Consider the following 13,952-nt stretch of genomic DNA (forward strand, 5'->3'; position numbering starts at 1 on the left):
CAGGTATCCTTTTGAGATGAATCATGTTTTATGCTCCATCGGACAGATGGTCATTGGCTACAAGATATGAAATGTCTGAAAGCAAATACCTTGCAACAATCACCAGAAGAGTTCTAGCCGAAGGATGTTGGGTGATCTCATCATTCTGGAAGGCACAATGGATCAACACAGGTAAGTGTCCATCCTTTCGGACCGCATCCACACCTACGTGCAGTTTGATTTCCTTGGCACAATGGCATTACCAGCAGGATACTGCAACATGTTACATAACTCACAGCGTATGTGTGTGGTTCAGAGACCACCAGGATGAGTTTACCATACTCCCCTGGCCACCACACTTCCCAGATTTAAAACCAATTGAGAATCTGTAAGACCAACTTGATCGGGCTGTTCGCACCAGGTATTCTCAACAGACAAACCTAGCGCAGCTGGCGATGTCATTGGAGTCGGCATGGCTCCACATCCCTGTCAGTACCTCCTAGAACCTCACTGACTCTTTTTGTTAACTTCTTGCTGTGGTTCACACAGCAAAAGCTTGAAGCTTTTTCCAAGGGGTCACATTAATGTGACTGGGCAGTGTGTGTCATTCAGGAGGTATGACATAAACAGTGAGATATGTGAAAAATTAGCTTTTCTTAAGTAGAGTGCAAATTTCTCAGACTACACTCATTCAGTGTTTGATCCTTTAAGGAATCAGAGGTCAGGTGAGAGTTACTGGCATTTGTATAATTCAGCAAAAAGAAATTAATGAGTGTCTCATTTCAGCCAAACACACACATCATGATCATGCTGTAAAGGATATTTTGAAATTACTGGACAATATATTAAAATCAGGATCACAGAATATAAACAGAACTGTATGCCTAAACAGACAGAGAAACTGACCAAAAGTAAGCTCATCTTGAATATTGCAGAAGATTGTATAAAACTCATCAACACTCAAAATTTATCTGTGGAAGAGCAGTCAGTTCTGAGGAATTGCTAGGAGCTACAATCTTAACAAAAACTTCAACAAGAAGATGAAAGCCTCATGCTAAGTGCCTCCTGGATTTGTGCCCTATGGAGAAGAACAGCACATAGCAAATGGCAAGGCATGCCCTATTGGAAAAGTCCCCAACTGGCATTTTCTATCAATTCCGCAATGTATTGTAGCTAGAAGTCTACTTGAAATAGCCGAAAAGTGTTTCTTTTGTGATTGTGTAAATGATGTACATAACAAAAATTTAATAGTTAAATGGCTCTTTCCACACTTATTAACACCGTAATGACAAGATACAGTTTCATATTCACATCTTATACAGGTAAAGATCTCCAGACTTCTATCTCTAAACATAAACTTCAGAACACGGTCTCAGTGAAGTGGCACAATAATCAGTGAACACAATAACAGCATGACACAGTAGATGCATGGTGATAAGAACAGTGCACAAGATAATGTTTTTGATAAAGTTACATGTACACAATCAGACACACATTTTTGCAGATTCATGGCAGTGTCACATAGATGTTACGAATACTTGATACATAGCTGTTATTTGAATTATTTCTGGTGGCATACTCAGAATGGACAGATATTTTGCACACAGGTTTCATGCAGTTGCTAATGTGCCCATGACTCATTAGATATGAAATGACATAGTTGTTCTTGTGTGGTACTGCGGTGCAAACTTGACATAGGTGTTAGAATGTTCACAAGGCAAGCACTGACAGGGGTTTTTGGTTGGCACCCAGCTATTTAAAGACTGGCATATGAGCAGATTATTCCCCAAACTACATAATCATTTGAAAAATGGCTAGGTTAAAGTCTGCTAATCCATGTGGATAATGTGCTAAGGCAGTAATGTGGTTTACGAAATATGTGTGGCTGTAGGAATGCAGAAACGTTTATTGGGAATATGCTATTTATGAGTACAAGTGTCATATTTAAAATTATGGTAAATTATCCAAAGTTCTAAATTACTGTTTTAATCAATAAGTGGAGTATGTCATCATGTGCATGAAAATCAAGTCAACAGAAGTATAATGGCGAAGGTCAAACTTTAACAAGCACAGATGTCAAATCTGCAACAGAAAACATAACTATTTCTTAAATTAAGTATTTATTATCTTATAAATTAATTAGTTTCACAGAATTTGAAATATATTATCAAAAAGTTTGAATTCCAGTCTTTCTGATGGTGTATGTTAACTAATCTAAATATATAGATCAGCTCACTAAAAATTTCACTTGATGAACTGTAGTATTATTTTCAATAGTCATATATTTTTTAAAACCATCACACTGAAAATATCGCCTTTAATAATGAATCTATTGTAAGAGGGGGTGAAAGCTTAGTTAAGTTTTTGAAATATACGAGCACCTACCACGAGTATGCTATTTCAGAGAATGTACAAAATTTGAAGAAGAAGTAAAGGAAAAAATTGTAGTTATTATCAGGAATCAGAGTCATAACACATGGAATAATCTTTTCCCATGTGCCCAGCTTCAATCCACCTTGAGAAATGGACAGTGGCAGCTCATGCACAATTTTATTAGTGTGAGACATGACTTAAAATTGTTGCAGAATTAGCTTTACCTAATGCACTAAGATCATGTATGTTGTTTACATGTTTATGATTTCTGATATGTATTTTTATTAATGGATTAATATGTCCTAGATCTTTCTCTGTCCCTGTGTCCCATGCATCATTGTTCCTGAATAACAAAAAGGGAAAGCAAAAATGTGCATGGCAAATATCACACCCAAAAATCCAACTCTTTTCATACACTTTCTTAATAAATTTCCTTGTATACTCACTTTTTTCACCACCACCTATTAACTTCTGACTTACAAGGATGTTGTTGTTGTTGTGGTCTTCAGTCCTGAGACTGGTTTGGTGCAGCTCTCCATGCTACTCTATCCTGTGCGAGCTTCTTCATCTCCCAGTGCCTACTGCAACCTACATCCTTCTGAATCTGCTTAGTGTATTCATCTCTTGGTCTCCCTCTACGATTTTTACCCTCCACGCTGCCCTCCAATGCCAAATTTGTGATCCCTTGATGCCTCAAAACATGTCCTACCAACTGATCCCTTCTTCTAGTCAAGTTGTGCCACAAACTTCTCTTCTCCCCAATCCTATTCAATACCTCCTCATTAGTTACGTGATCTACCCACCTTATCTTCAGCATTCTTCTGTAGCACCACATTTCGAAAGCTTCTATTCTCTTCTTGTCCAAACTGGTTATCGTCCATGTTTCACTTCCATACATGGCTACACTCCATACAAATACTTTCAGAAATAACTTCCTGACACTTAAATTTATACTCAATGTTAACAAATTTCTCTTCTTCAGAAACGCTTTCTTTGCCATTGCCAGTCTACATTTTATATCCTCTCTACTTCGACCATCATCAGTTATTTTGCTCCCCAAATAGCAAAACTCCTTTACTACTTTAAGTGTCTCATTTCCTAATCTAATCCCCTCAGCATCACCCGATTTAATTTGACTACATTCCATTATCCTCGTTTTGCTTTTGTTGATGTTCATCTTATATCCTCCTTTCAAGACACTGTCCATTCCGTTCAACTGCTCTTCCAAGTCCTTTGCTGTCTCTGACAGAATTACAATGTCATCGGCGAACGTCAAAGTTTTTATTTCTTCTCCATGGATTTTAATACCTACTCCGAATTTTTCTTTTGTTTCCTTTACTGCTTGCTCAGTATACAGATTGAATAACATCGGGGAGAGGCTACAACCCTGTCTCACTCCTTTCCCAACCACTGCTTCCCTTTCATGCCCCTTGACTCTTATAACTGCCATCTGGTTTCTGTACAAATTATAAATAGCCTTTCGCTCCCTGTATTTTACCCCTGCCACCTTCAGAATTTGAAAGAGAGTATTCCAGTTAACGTTGTCAAAAGCTTTCTCTAAGTCTACAAATGCTAGAAACGTAGGTTTGCCTTTTCTTAATCTTTCTTCTAAGACAAGTCGTAAGGTTAGTATTGCCTCACGTGTTCCAACTTTTCTACGGAATCCAAACTGATCTTCCACGAGGTCCGCTTCTACCAGTTTTTCCATTCGTCTGTAAAGAATTCGTGTTAGTATTTTGCAGCTGTGACTTATTAGACTGATAGTTCGGTAATTTTCACATCTGTCAACACCTGCTTTCTTTGGGATTGGAATTATTATATTCTTCTTGAAGTCTGTGGGTATTTCGCCTGTCTCATACATCTTGCTCACCAGATGGTAGAGTTTTGTCATGACTGGCTCTTCCAAGGCCATCGGTAGTTCTAATGGAATGTTGTCTACTCCCGGGGCCTAGTTTCGACTCAGGTCTTTCAGTGCTCTGTCAAACTCTTCACGCAGTATCTTATCTCCCATTTCATCTTCATCTACATCCTCTTCCATTTCCATAATATTGTCCTCAAGTACATCGCCCTTGTATAAACCCTCTATATGCTCCTTCCACCTTTCTGCCTTCCCTTCTTTGCTTAGAACTGGGTTGCCATCTGAGCTCTTGATATTCATACAAGTGGTTCTCTTCTCTCCAAAGGTCTCTTTAATTTTCCTGTAGGCAGTATCTATCTTACCCCTAGTGAGACAAGCCTCTACATCCTTACATTTGTCCTCTAGCCATCCCTGCTTAGCCATTTTGCACTTCCTGTCGATCTCATTTTTGAGACGTTTGTATTCCTTTTAGCCTGCTTCATTTACTGCATTTTTATATTTTCTCCTTTCATCAATTAAATTCAATATTTCTTCTGTTACCCAAGGATTTCTATTAGCCCTCGTCTTTTTACCTACTTGATCCTCTGCTGCCTTCACTACTTCATCCCTCAGAGCTACCCATTCTTCTTCTACTGTATTTCTTTCCCCCATTCCTGTCAATTGTTCCCTAACATACAAGGATAGTAATTGTAATTAAATAGAGCATATTAATTTTACATATATGAACTGAACTCTTTAAATATATTTAAATTTTATAATTAATATTTTAACACTGTTAGGCATGAAAAGAAAGATTGTCATAGTGAACCAATCCGACGAATTGTCAGTCAGTGCTCTAGACCACTGAGCAACAATACTGCAATATTGACATGTCAAGTATTGCTCAAACATCCCCTGTACTCTACTCATAACTCTTTAGAGAATTTTACCATGGCCCATTCAGGTGAAATATTTTTGGAACTTGAAGGGGACATCTACCCACTTCTGCTCACATAGTTTGAGCCAAATTGGTGAGCCCCATCATATGCCCTCCCCCTGTTATATTTAAATTTGGAGTAGGTCTACGTAACTGTTGAACTGCATGTTTCTTCTCCAATGATCTCCTGGAAAATGGCCTCTTTAGGAGGTCGTCTACAGAATTTGCCATTTCCTTGCACAATACTTTACATATTTTCAAAGAAAAATACTGACCTGGTGCTGGGAGCAACGTAATCCTTTGTGCCGGCAAGGATGACATTGCATCTGAGCATCCGCTGTCAAAAACAGCCATTCTCTGAGTTATTGTAGCATGGTTGACCATTTCAGCATTTGGTATGGGTTTCTAGTAATCACAGAGAGAGTGCTACAAAACATGTTTTCGTCCATTTTATTTGCATACCAGCATGCATTCAAAGAGAAATGGTATAATTTTACTGTGGCATTTACAGTGTGCTGTAGCACATTGGCACATGACTGGCTGCTGGCTGGCAATGGATGATAATTCTCCAGAACTGCCAACCATTCGTGCTGGTGAAATGACAGATTATCAATCAAACAACCATCAGCCAAGAACTGAAACGATTTCTCCAAGCAATATGCATCAGCATTAAGTTAAATTCATTTTTGTTCATTACACAGGGTGTTAAAAAAAAAGTATTCTAAGTTTTGAGAGATGGTAGTATGGACCAAAACAGCAAAGGGTTTGCAGTCCAAGACACGGGTTTTGCAGCGGTAAAGATGAAAAAGTGATCATAGCTCTTAAGGTGTGAATTTTGGAGCCCATGTGCACTGACATTTTTGTCTTGTTTCAGTCCATACTGCCACCTCTTAAAATACAGAATACTTTTTCTTTAACACCCTCTATTACCATTTCTGAAGTGCAATGAAGACAAGGGTCAAACCAATTTAGAAAGTCCAAATTCTCATGAGGAAGCAAATATTTTAAGGATAAAAAATACTGAGCTGACACTTCTGTTTTTCTACAGCTATGGAGCCTCCCCACCGTTACGCAACCATCACAAGGATATGGGGCACCGGCAGCCAAGTACACCATTTTCAGGCTCTAGCCTCGACATCTTCAGTCACCCAGGAGCTTGGCGAGGCAGTAAAGGCTCACTTGCCTCAGACAATGGTTAGTTGCCTGTTTGATTATTCCGTTGTTGCAGATTGATAAACCAACTTGAGAGAAAATTACTCCCTTTTGTTTGATAACATACAATTGATAACATATTTTTCTTTAGTTTAAGGCCTTTGTCTATTGTGTAGATAAATGCTTCTAAATGGTGGGGAACTGGTATTCTGAAGTAAATGGACATATTATTGAATGTGCAACAAGATAAAAAGGTATTCCACTTAGTTATGCTATTAATCTGGTGAACTATGGGTGAAAGCAGTCTGGAGGTAATGCAATACTGGTATCATTCTTGTTGACAACCGAAGCCAAACACAGTTCCGTATATATTATGGATTCATTGGTCAAAAAGCCACACTACACATAAAACTGATTCTTTATAGTCATGTTATAAACAAAACTAATCCAGTGAACAAGTTTTGCCCTGAAGAAGACATATCCCCACTTGCTCGGACCTCATTCAGATGAATTCTGTAAATACTTTTCACATGAGGAATACTCATAATTTATGCAGTCTTGAAAATACGTTTACAGATAATTTATGTAATTGCTAAATTCTTCTAGAACTATTACAGAATTTCTTTCTTCTGCTGTGACTTTTAATGAGTAACAATGGCTGTGGCAAGTCATTTATGTTCAGGAGGAGTGTATTGCCGCATAACACATCCTTATTTAACACGTTGACTGCTATGTGGCTGCTGCCAGCCACAGAAGATGGCTCTGCCTTGCCGTTGGTTGTCTTGTGGCAGTAAACGAATTAAAAGTCTGAAAAGCCATATTGGCCAAGTACTGTCACTGGTATCATTTGATGAATATGTTGTTAAGTAAATAAAGAAATATCATACTGATATTGACACTATTTTAAGTGTTAATTGCCTGTTCTATGATTCACATGGTAAGTCTGGGGTTCTTAGTCTGTAAAAAATAAAACTTATTTAATTTACCATTATTGATTTTAGGCCAGTGATGACCTTGAAATAGTGGCACACATTTCTTGTGCTCGATCTTAGGCCACACAGTGTTTAGCATAATGGTATCCTGTTTGGGGGGATTATCTGGCTAACCAGATGTAGGATTTCCATTTTTTAATCATTTAAGGGAAATGTCAGAATGGTTTTCTTTGAAAATTACACGAATGATTTTCACACTCCTCTTTATTCATTCTGAGCTTGTGTTTCATCTCTAATAACCCTAATCATTGTTGGGATGTTAAACCATAATTTTCCTTCCTTCTTTCAATTTTTGTGGAAATTGCATGATGTAGAAAGAGTAAGTAAATTACACAAAAAAGTGTATCTCCATCTGAAGATGAGCTCATGCCTGAACCCCGAAATTTAGGTTCAAAAAGGTTTTTTTCTTTCTCATCATTAGAATTAAGGTCTCAGTATTTTGTGTACATAGTTAATACATTAAGTAGTTCATGCTGCATTGAAATGGTTTTTCAAGAACATCTAAGTGTGTAGTCTGATGCTGGCTTTAGAAATAAACTCTATCTAAAGGGACAAATTGTTCTAAATACAAGAATGAAGCTTGCAGATAACACTGGTCAACACTCATTTTCTTGCCAAGGATATTTGAGTGGCTTTAGGATGGGTTAGTGGCACTGAGGACGAATATAGCAACCATTTATGCAGTTTGGCTCTAGTTTTTGAGATAATGCATGATTTATTCAAAAAATTAGAAAAAATTGCTAATACTGAACTCGAGCGCTACAAACTACAATGAAACAAGAAAATAATCTTTATAAATAGCTTCTATGAAAACCTGATAGGCATTTGTCCACGTATAAAACATAATTGAAAAGTTTCTCTATAAGTATATCATTTTCCGTCCATGACGAACCGCTTCCTGCACGCTTTCCTTTTATAGGTCTCTTCAGAACAGTCACGTTGCAGATTCCAGCAATAATCTGCCATCATATGCCTGTCCCATCTTCCTTTATATCTTTCCTCTATTCCTTTCATATCTTGATGGAACCGCTCTCCTTGTTCCTCACTGAAATCACCTAGATTACGAGGAAATCGATCCAAGTGGCTGTGAAGGAAGCTCCTAAGTTTTGAAAGTTAGTGAGCATGTTTTTGACCAGTTCCTCGTAATTGGGAGCTTTATGATTGCCCAAAAAACATTTTACAACAGCGACAAAACTGTTCCAGGCCGATGCTTCAGTGACAGTCATGACACTTGTAAAATTGGTATCGTTGATGAGCCTGCGAATTTGAGGACCATCAAATATTCCTGCCTTAAGTTTTTCACTACTGAGTCCAGGGAACGTATTGCAGATGTATGTGAAGCAATTACCATTTCTGTCTAAAGCTTTGGTGAATTGCTTCATTAGTCCTAACTTAATATGTAATGGTGGAAGAACAATCTCGTCCCTACTAACCAGAGGTTCATTAATGATGTTTGCTTCACCAACAGTCATATGTTCCCTTGCAGGCCATATTTTCTGCTTCCAATGTTCGTGCTTTGCCCTACTATCCCACATGCAGATAAAACATGGGTGCTTTGTTTATCCACTTTGTTGTCCAAGCAAGAAGTTCACCATTTTCAAATCAACACAAATCAACCACTGGTGCTGCATATACTGAATTTTCTGCAGAACCATCTTGATGTTAGCATATGCTTCACAAAGTTTTGTTGAGTGGGCAATTGGAATAGATGCGTAACGATTGCCATTGTGTAGGAGAACACATTTTAAACTTCTAGTGGAACTGTCTATGAAGAGACGCCAGTCCTCTGGTCTATATTCTGGCAGCCCCAATTCAAGTAAAAGTCCAGGTATATTGCTGCAATACACTATAACCTCTTCTTGGTTGAAGTATGGAAGAAGGTTTTCTTCTCTCGTCCGGTAAGCTGTTATTTTAACACTTGAATGAAGACAGTTCTTTTCCTTAAGCCTGGATGCTAACAGTTCTGATGCTTGCTTTGAAAGATTGAGTTCTCGTATCAAGTCACTGAGCTCCTTCTGGTCGAACTGCTGGGGTTGTGTCTCACGTCCTTCATATTCCGGACCACTACTTGTACATTCCTCGCCGTGCACATCGTCATCTGATGATGTTAGCGTGGGTAATGTTGTGAAGGTTGGTACAGGAACATCGTTGCTGTGCACCACCGGTCTTCTTGCTGACTCCAAATCGGGATATTCCCACTTTCGTTTTTTGAACTTATTAAAACCTTTCACATCAACAATGCAAAAATAGCAATCATCTATATGGTTCTTCTGCTCTCTCCATACCATAGGCACTCCGAAGTTTAAGCTTTTCCTTTTTCGTTTTGTCCACTGCCGTAAGCACTCCACACAGCATTTACAAACTTTATGCCTTGTCTTGATCTCCAAGTTTAATTCCGAAATATGCCAGATACGCTTCCTTCACAAAAGGAGTGATATTCTTCCTGTTCTTTTGAAGAACGTATTCACCACAAATGTAGCAGAACTCATCTGGATGGTTCACGCAAAGACGGCGTGAAGAACTCATGTTTTCCTAAAACAAAATTGCACAAATACTACATATTATGCAGAACTTCCTTGTATTTGCATGTCAATCACATCCAACAAACATCATTAATTGTTTTGTGTGAAATGAATACTCACCTCTTATTTGCTACGTCACGATGAAAAGGTTCTATCTCCTTGAAGCTGCACTGCACATGTGTGTGACTTTCGACCATCGCCATTTTTCTTGTTTACACTGAACGCTACCTATCGGCTGTTGCGGGGATTACCTCGGCCAACAAATGAATGTCGAGTACCGCCGAATTCAAATCTGCACAACCCTCAATATCTTCAACACACGCACCGCACAACAGGACTGAACACATGCTGACAGTGTGATGTTTGCATGATGTAATCCTCAACCACACAGATGCACTCCCTGAGCACAATTGTTTAATAAAGATAGTACAATATCACTAATTAAAAAACAGGTAGCAAATACATTACACCATATATGGACCCTGCAGTCGATATTATCCACATGAAACTCTTATTTCCACAAATAACCTATATCTCAAAAACCAGAGCCAATTTGGAAAAAGTACAAATATACTCGGAATGAGTATCATAACAATATCCCATTTTCGTTCAAACTTCCCTGGCAACGAAAAAAAAATTTTATTTTGTAGAGCTGTGTAATTTTTCAAGAACTGGAATGCATCACAATATGGTTATATAACATAGTTACAAAACATAACTGTTCAGCTAGTCATTTATGATACTATTCATCATCATTATTTAGGCTTCCTGTGAGATTCATAAATTTTTTTAGTGAGGTAATTGGTTGGTTCTTACAGCAATACTCTGGTTAATTCATTCCCCTTTTTTACCCATTGAGCCGGTAAAACAGTTCTAGCAATCATAACCAAAATTTGATTGCATAACTCTATCTCTAAGAATCAACTGAAATACATTATTTTATTTTATTATTTTTATTTTCTTCATTATTATTCATTGTTTTGATATTTCTCTATGTCAATTTTCAGAAGGAATAAAAATGCTGAATTACCAAATGATTGGTACAATGCATTTACCTCGGCCAAGAGAAAGGATCCGTAGTGGTAGTGATCCAACTGTACCTGATGACCACAATAATAATATTGACAGCAATAACAGGCATTACTTGTCTCCAAACAAACTGAAGGGTAATGGCTACATACCAGTTGCTGACAGAATTAAGACCAAGTAAGTTTCATGTAGAGAGAGATTCATGAATTATGATGGTAAAAAATTCCCTTATGTGTTGAAGTTGAATGTATCCTAAAAAATCTTGCAGATGTGTGGGTATAATGTCTGTATATACGCGGTCTGTTCAAAAAAATCCAGAACATTGGTAATTCTGCACCAATGGTGTGTTGGAGCGAAATGCAGTTGGCATCCCTGCACACGCCTGTGTTTTATGTGTAACTGCCAGACGTTTCATTGCTGTACATCTGTTAGTTGTTGTTCTGTGCTATACTGAGTAGAACATTGTGTCACGCAGTTTGCAAATTTTGGGATGACAGAGTTAGAGGAGCAACGTGTCTGCATTAAATTTTGTGTGAAACTCAAGAAAACCTGTACAGGAACACACCAAATGGCACAGGAAGCCTAAGGTGATGAGTGAAACATTCTGATAAAGCAGAGAAAATTATTTCTTAAAGGGCTGTTTTCTCTCACATTTATCATTCTGTGTGTCCACTACAGATTAGTCTTCTTCGTGCGCCGAGAGATTAACTGTTATTGACAATATTTGCATGACAATGCAAGGTGGAAAATGTGAAGGGAAAGCACAGAGCATCACTAGTGAAATGGAAAAGGAAGAAAAGGAAACCACGTGGTCAGGCCCTGAAGACCATGTGAATCGAACTTGCATCCCTCGCATGAGGGTCTGTCACATTGACTGCTTGGCTATGGAGGCAGACTCTAACGCAATAAGTGACCTTCTTATCCATTACGAAACCAACTAAATGAACCATGAAAGCAGCAAAGAATATAAATGGTGATTGGGAAAAAAGTGAGTTGGAACAGTGTTTGACCCTACATTACTTAAAGATAATTTTATACCACTAACTTACAAGGCATCCTGCTTAAAATGAAAGGTGGAGGTTGCAGTGAGGAACAATATTTTCCATGAGTTTACTGGGATGTCATTCAATTCCTGTCCTCAAACATTACTCAGTGCAACACGATATCTTTACTACACTCAGCAGAATATTCCAATCTCACTTGGGACAGATGGGTTGTACATTACCTGTTTATACAGAATGCAATAAATTGCACAGAATTATAACAAAGTGCTGCAGTGTGATCAGAGTGAAGAGATGTGGCCAACAATTAGGCTTGAGCCCATTTGCAAACATCAGCCACCAAGGTTACAGGGTCAAGAAACTACATGACAATTATGATATTTAATTGTACTGTCAATTTGTCTTGTATAATTTATATTCGTTTTCCAAATAAATATATTTTTTATTTGATTTTTTATTTTTCCTTTTGTAAAGGTTGTTCTTTTGTATGTAAATTCTTCTACCCATGTATAGAGAGGAAGAACAAATGTATCAGATAAATATTAGTAGAGTATCATTGTTTTATAGTTTAATGTGTGAACAGCTCACTAGAAAAACAAATACAGTATGCCACCACACTTTTTGTGGTACAAAGAAACATGTGTCTGTAGAGGGCTAAGGAATATTTTACTCTTAACTGCTACACCTGTCGAAAAATGGAAACAGGAATGCAAAAACCATATACAATTCTCATGAGATTATATGCTGATTATCTAATAGAGACAGACACTGTCCCCACATGTTATGCCATTTTTTGTATGTTAGCTGTCAGAGATGTAATTCTTGGGTCTGCTAAAGGTAAAAAACTTCTGCTACATAGAAAAACCTTCACGTCTCAGAGGGATCATTTCTGTAAATTTATCAGTATCAACCTCATTAGAAAATCAGTGCCTTCATTTTTACAGTAATTACTGCTTTTAATAAATATGTTCCCACTTCGAAAGTAGAATATTAACAGTAAAATCAAGCTTTTTGCAGATGATGCAGTTATCTATAATGAAGTAATATCTGAAAGAAGCTGCATAAATATTGTCAGATCTTGATAAGATTTCAGAATGGTGCAGAGATTGGCAACTTGCTTTAACTGTTCAGAAATGTAAAATTTTGCACTTCACAAAATAAAAAAAACATAGTATCTTATGACTGTATCATTGATTCACTTTTTGAATCAGCCAACTCATACAAATACCTGGGTGTAACACTGTGAGGTGATATGAAATGGAATGATTACATAGGTTCAGTTGTGGGTAAAGCAGGTGGCCAACTTCCAGTTTATTGATAGAATACTGGGGAAATGCAATCAATCTACAAAGGAGATTGCTAAAATTCCCTCATGTGACTGGTTCTAGAATATTGCTCAAGTTTGTGGGACCCATACCAGACAGGCCTAACAGATATTGAACGTATAGAGAGAAGGGCAGTGTGAGAGATTACAGTTTTTTTTTAATCCATGGGAGGGTGTCACAGAGATACTGAAGGAACTGAACTGGAGGACTCTTGAAGATAGACATAAACGAACCCAAGAAAATTTATTAACAAAGTTTCAAGAATTGGCTTTAAATGATTACTCTAGGAACTTACTACAACTCCCTACATATTGCTCAAGTAGGGATCATGAAGATAAGATCATAATAATTACTGCATGCACAGAGGCATTCAGAAAATCATTCTTCCTGTGCTCCATATGTCAATGGAACAGAAAGAAACCCTAATAACTGGTACAATTGGATGAACCCTCTGCTGTTCACCTCATCATGGGTTGCACTTGCAGATGTAGATGTAGATTTACTTCTGTTTCAGTGTACAGTAAAATATGATATTAATCACAAGTGTCTCCTCATTATTATATCGATATATCCACACAATGTTGAAACAAAGTTACAGTTGAGCAGATTAAATGTGAACTGATACTCCTGACATATTGTATCATTTGACTTATACATTTCCTGTATGAAAGTTTTGCTACAGAGAATAATAGGTTTCATTTTGAACTAGCCGGCCGCGGTGGCCGAGCGGTTCTAGGAGCTTCAGTCCATAACCACGCGACTGCTATGGTTGCAGGTTTGAATCCTGCCTCAGGCATGGATGTGT

At 37.8% G+C, this 13,952-nt stretch overlaps 1 protein-coding gene across 1 annotated transcript in view; it reads left to right on the forward strand.

Annotated features, from left to right (window-relative positions):
* Positions 1 to 13,952, forward strand: part of LOC124595972 (rho GTPase-activating protein conundrum) — a 244,228-nt gene that overhangs the window by 195,656 nt on the left and 34,620 nt on the right. Inside the window, exons 5-6 of the mRNA XM_047134911.1 lie at positions 6,175 to 6,320; positions 10,800 to 10,998. Coding sequence (XP_046990867.1) covers positions 6,175 to 6,320; positions 10,800 to 10,998 — 345 coding nt within the window. The remainder of the gene's footprint in view (positions 1 to 6,174; positions 6,321 to 10,799; positions 10,999 to 13,952) is intronic.

The sequence above is a fragment of the Schistocerca americana genome, chromosome 2 (assembly GCF_021461395.2).
Source record: "Schistocerca americana isolate TAMUIC-IGC-003095 chromosome 2, iqSchAmer2.1, whole genome shotgun sequence".
NCBI classification, from domain to species: domain Eukaryota; kingdom Metazoa; phylum Arthropoda; class Insecta; order Orthoptera; family Acrididae; genus Schistocerca; species Schistocerca americana.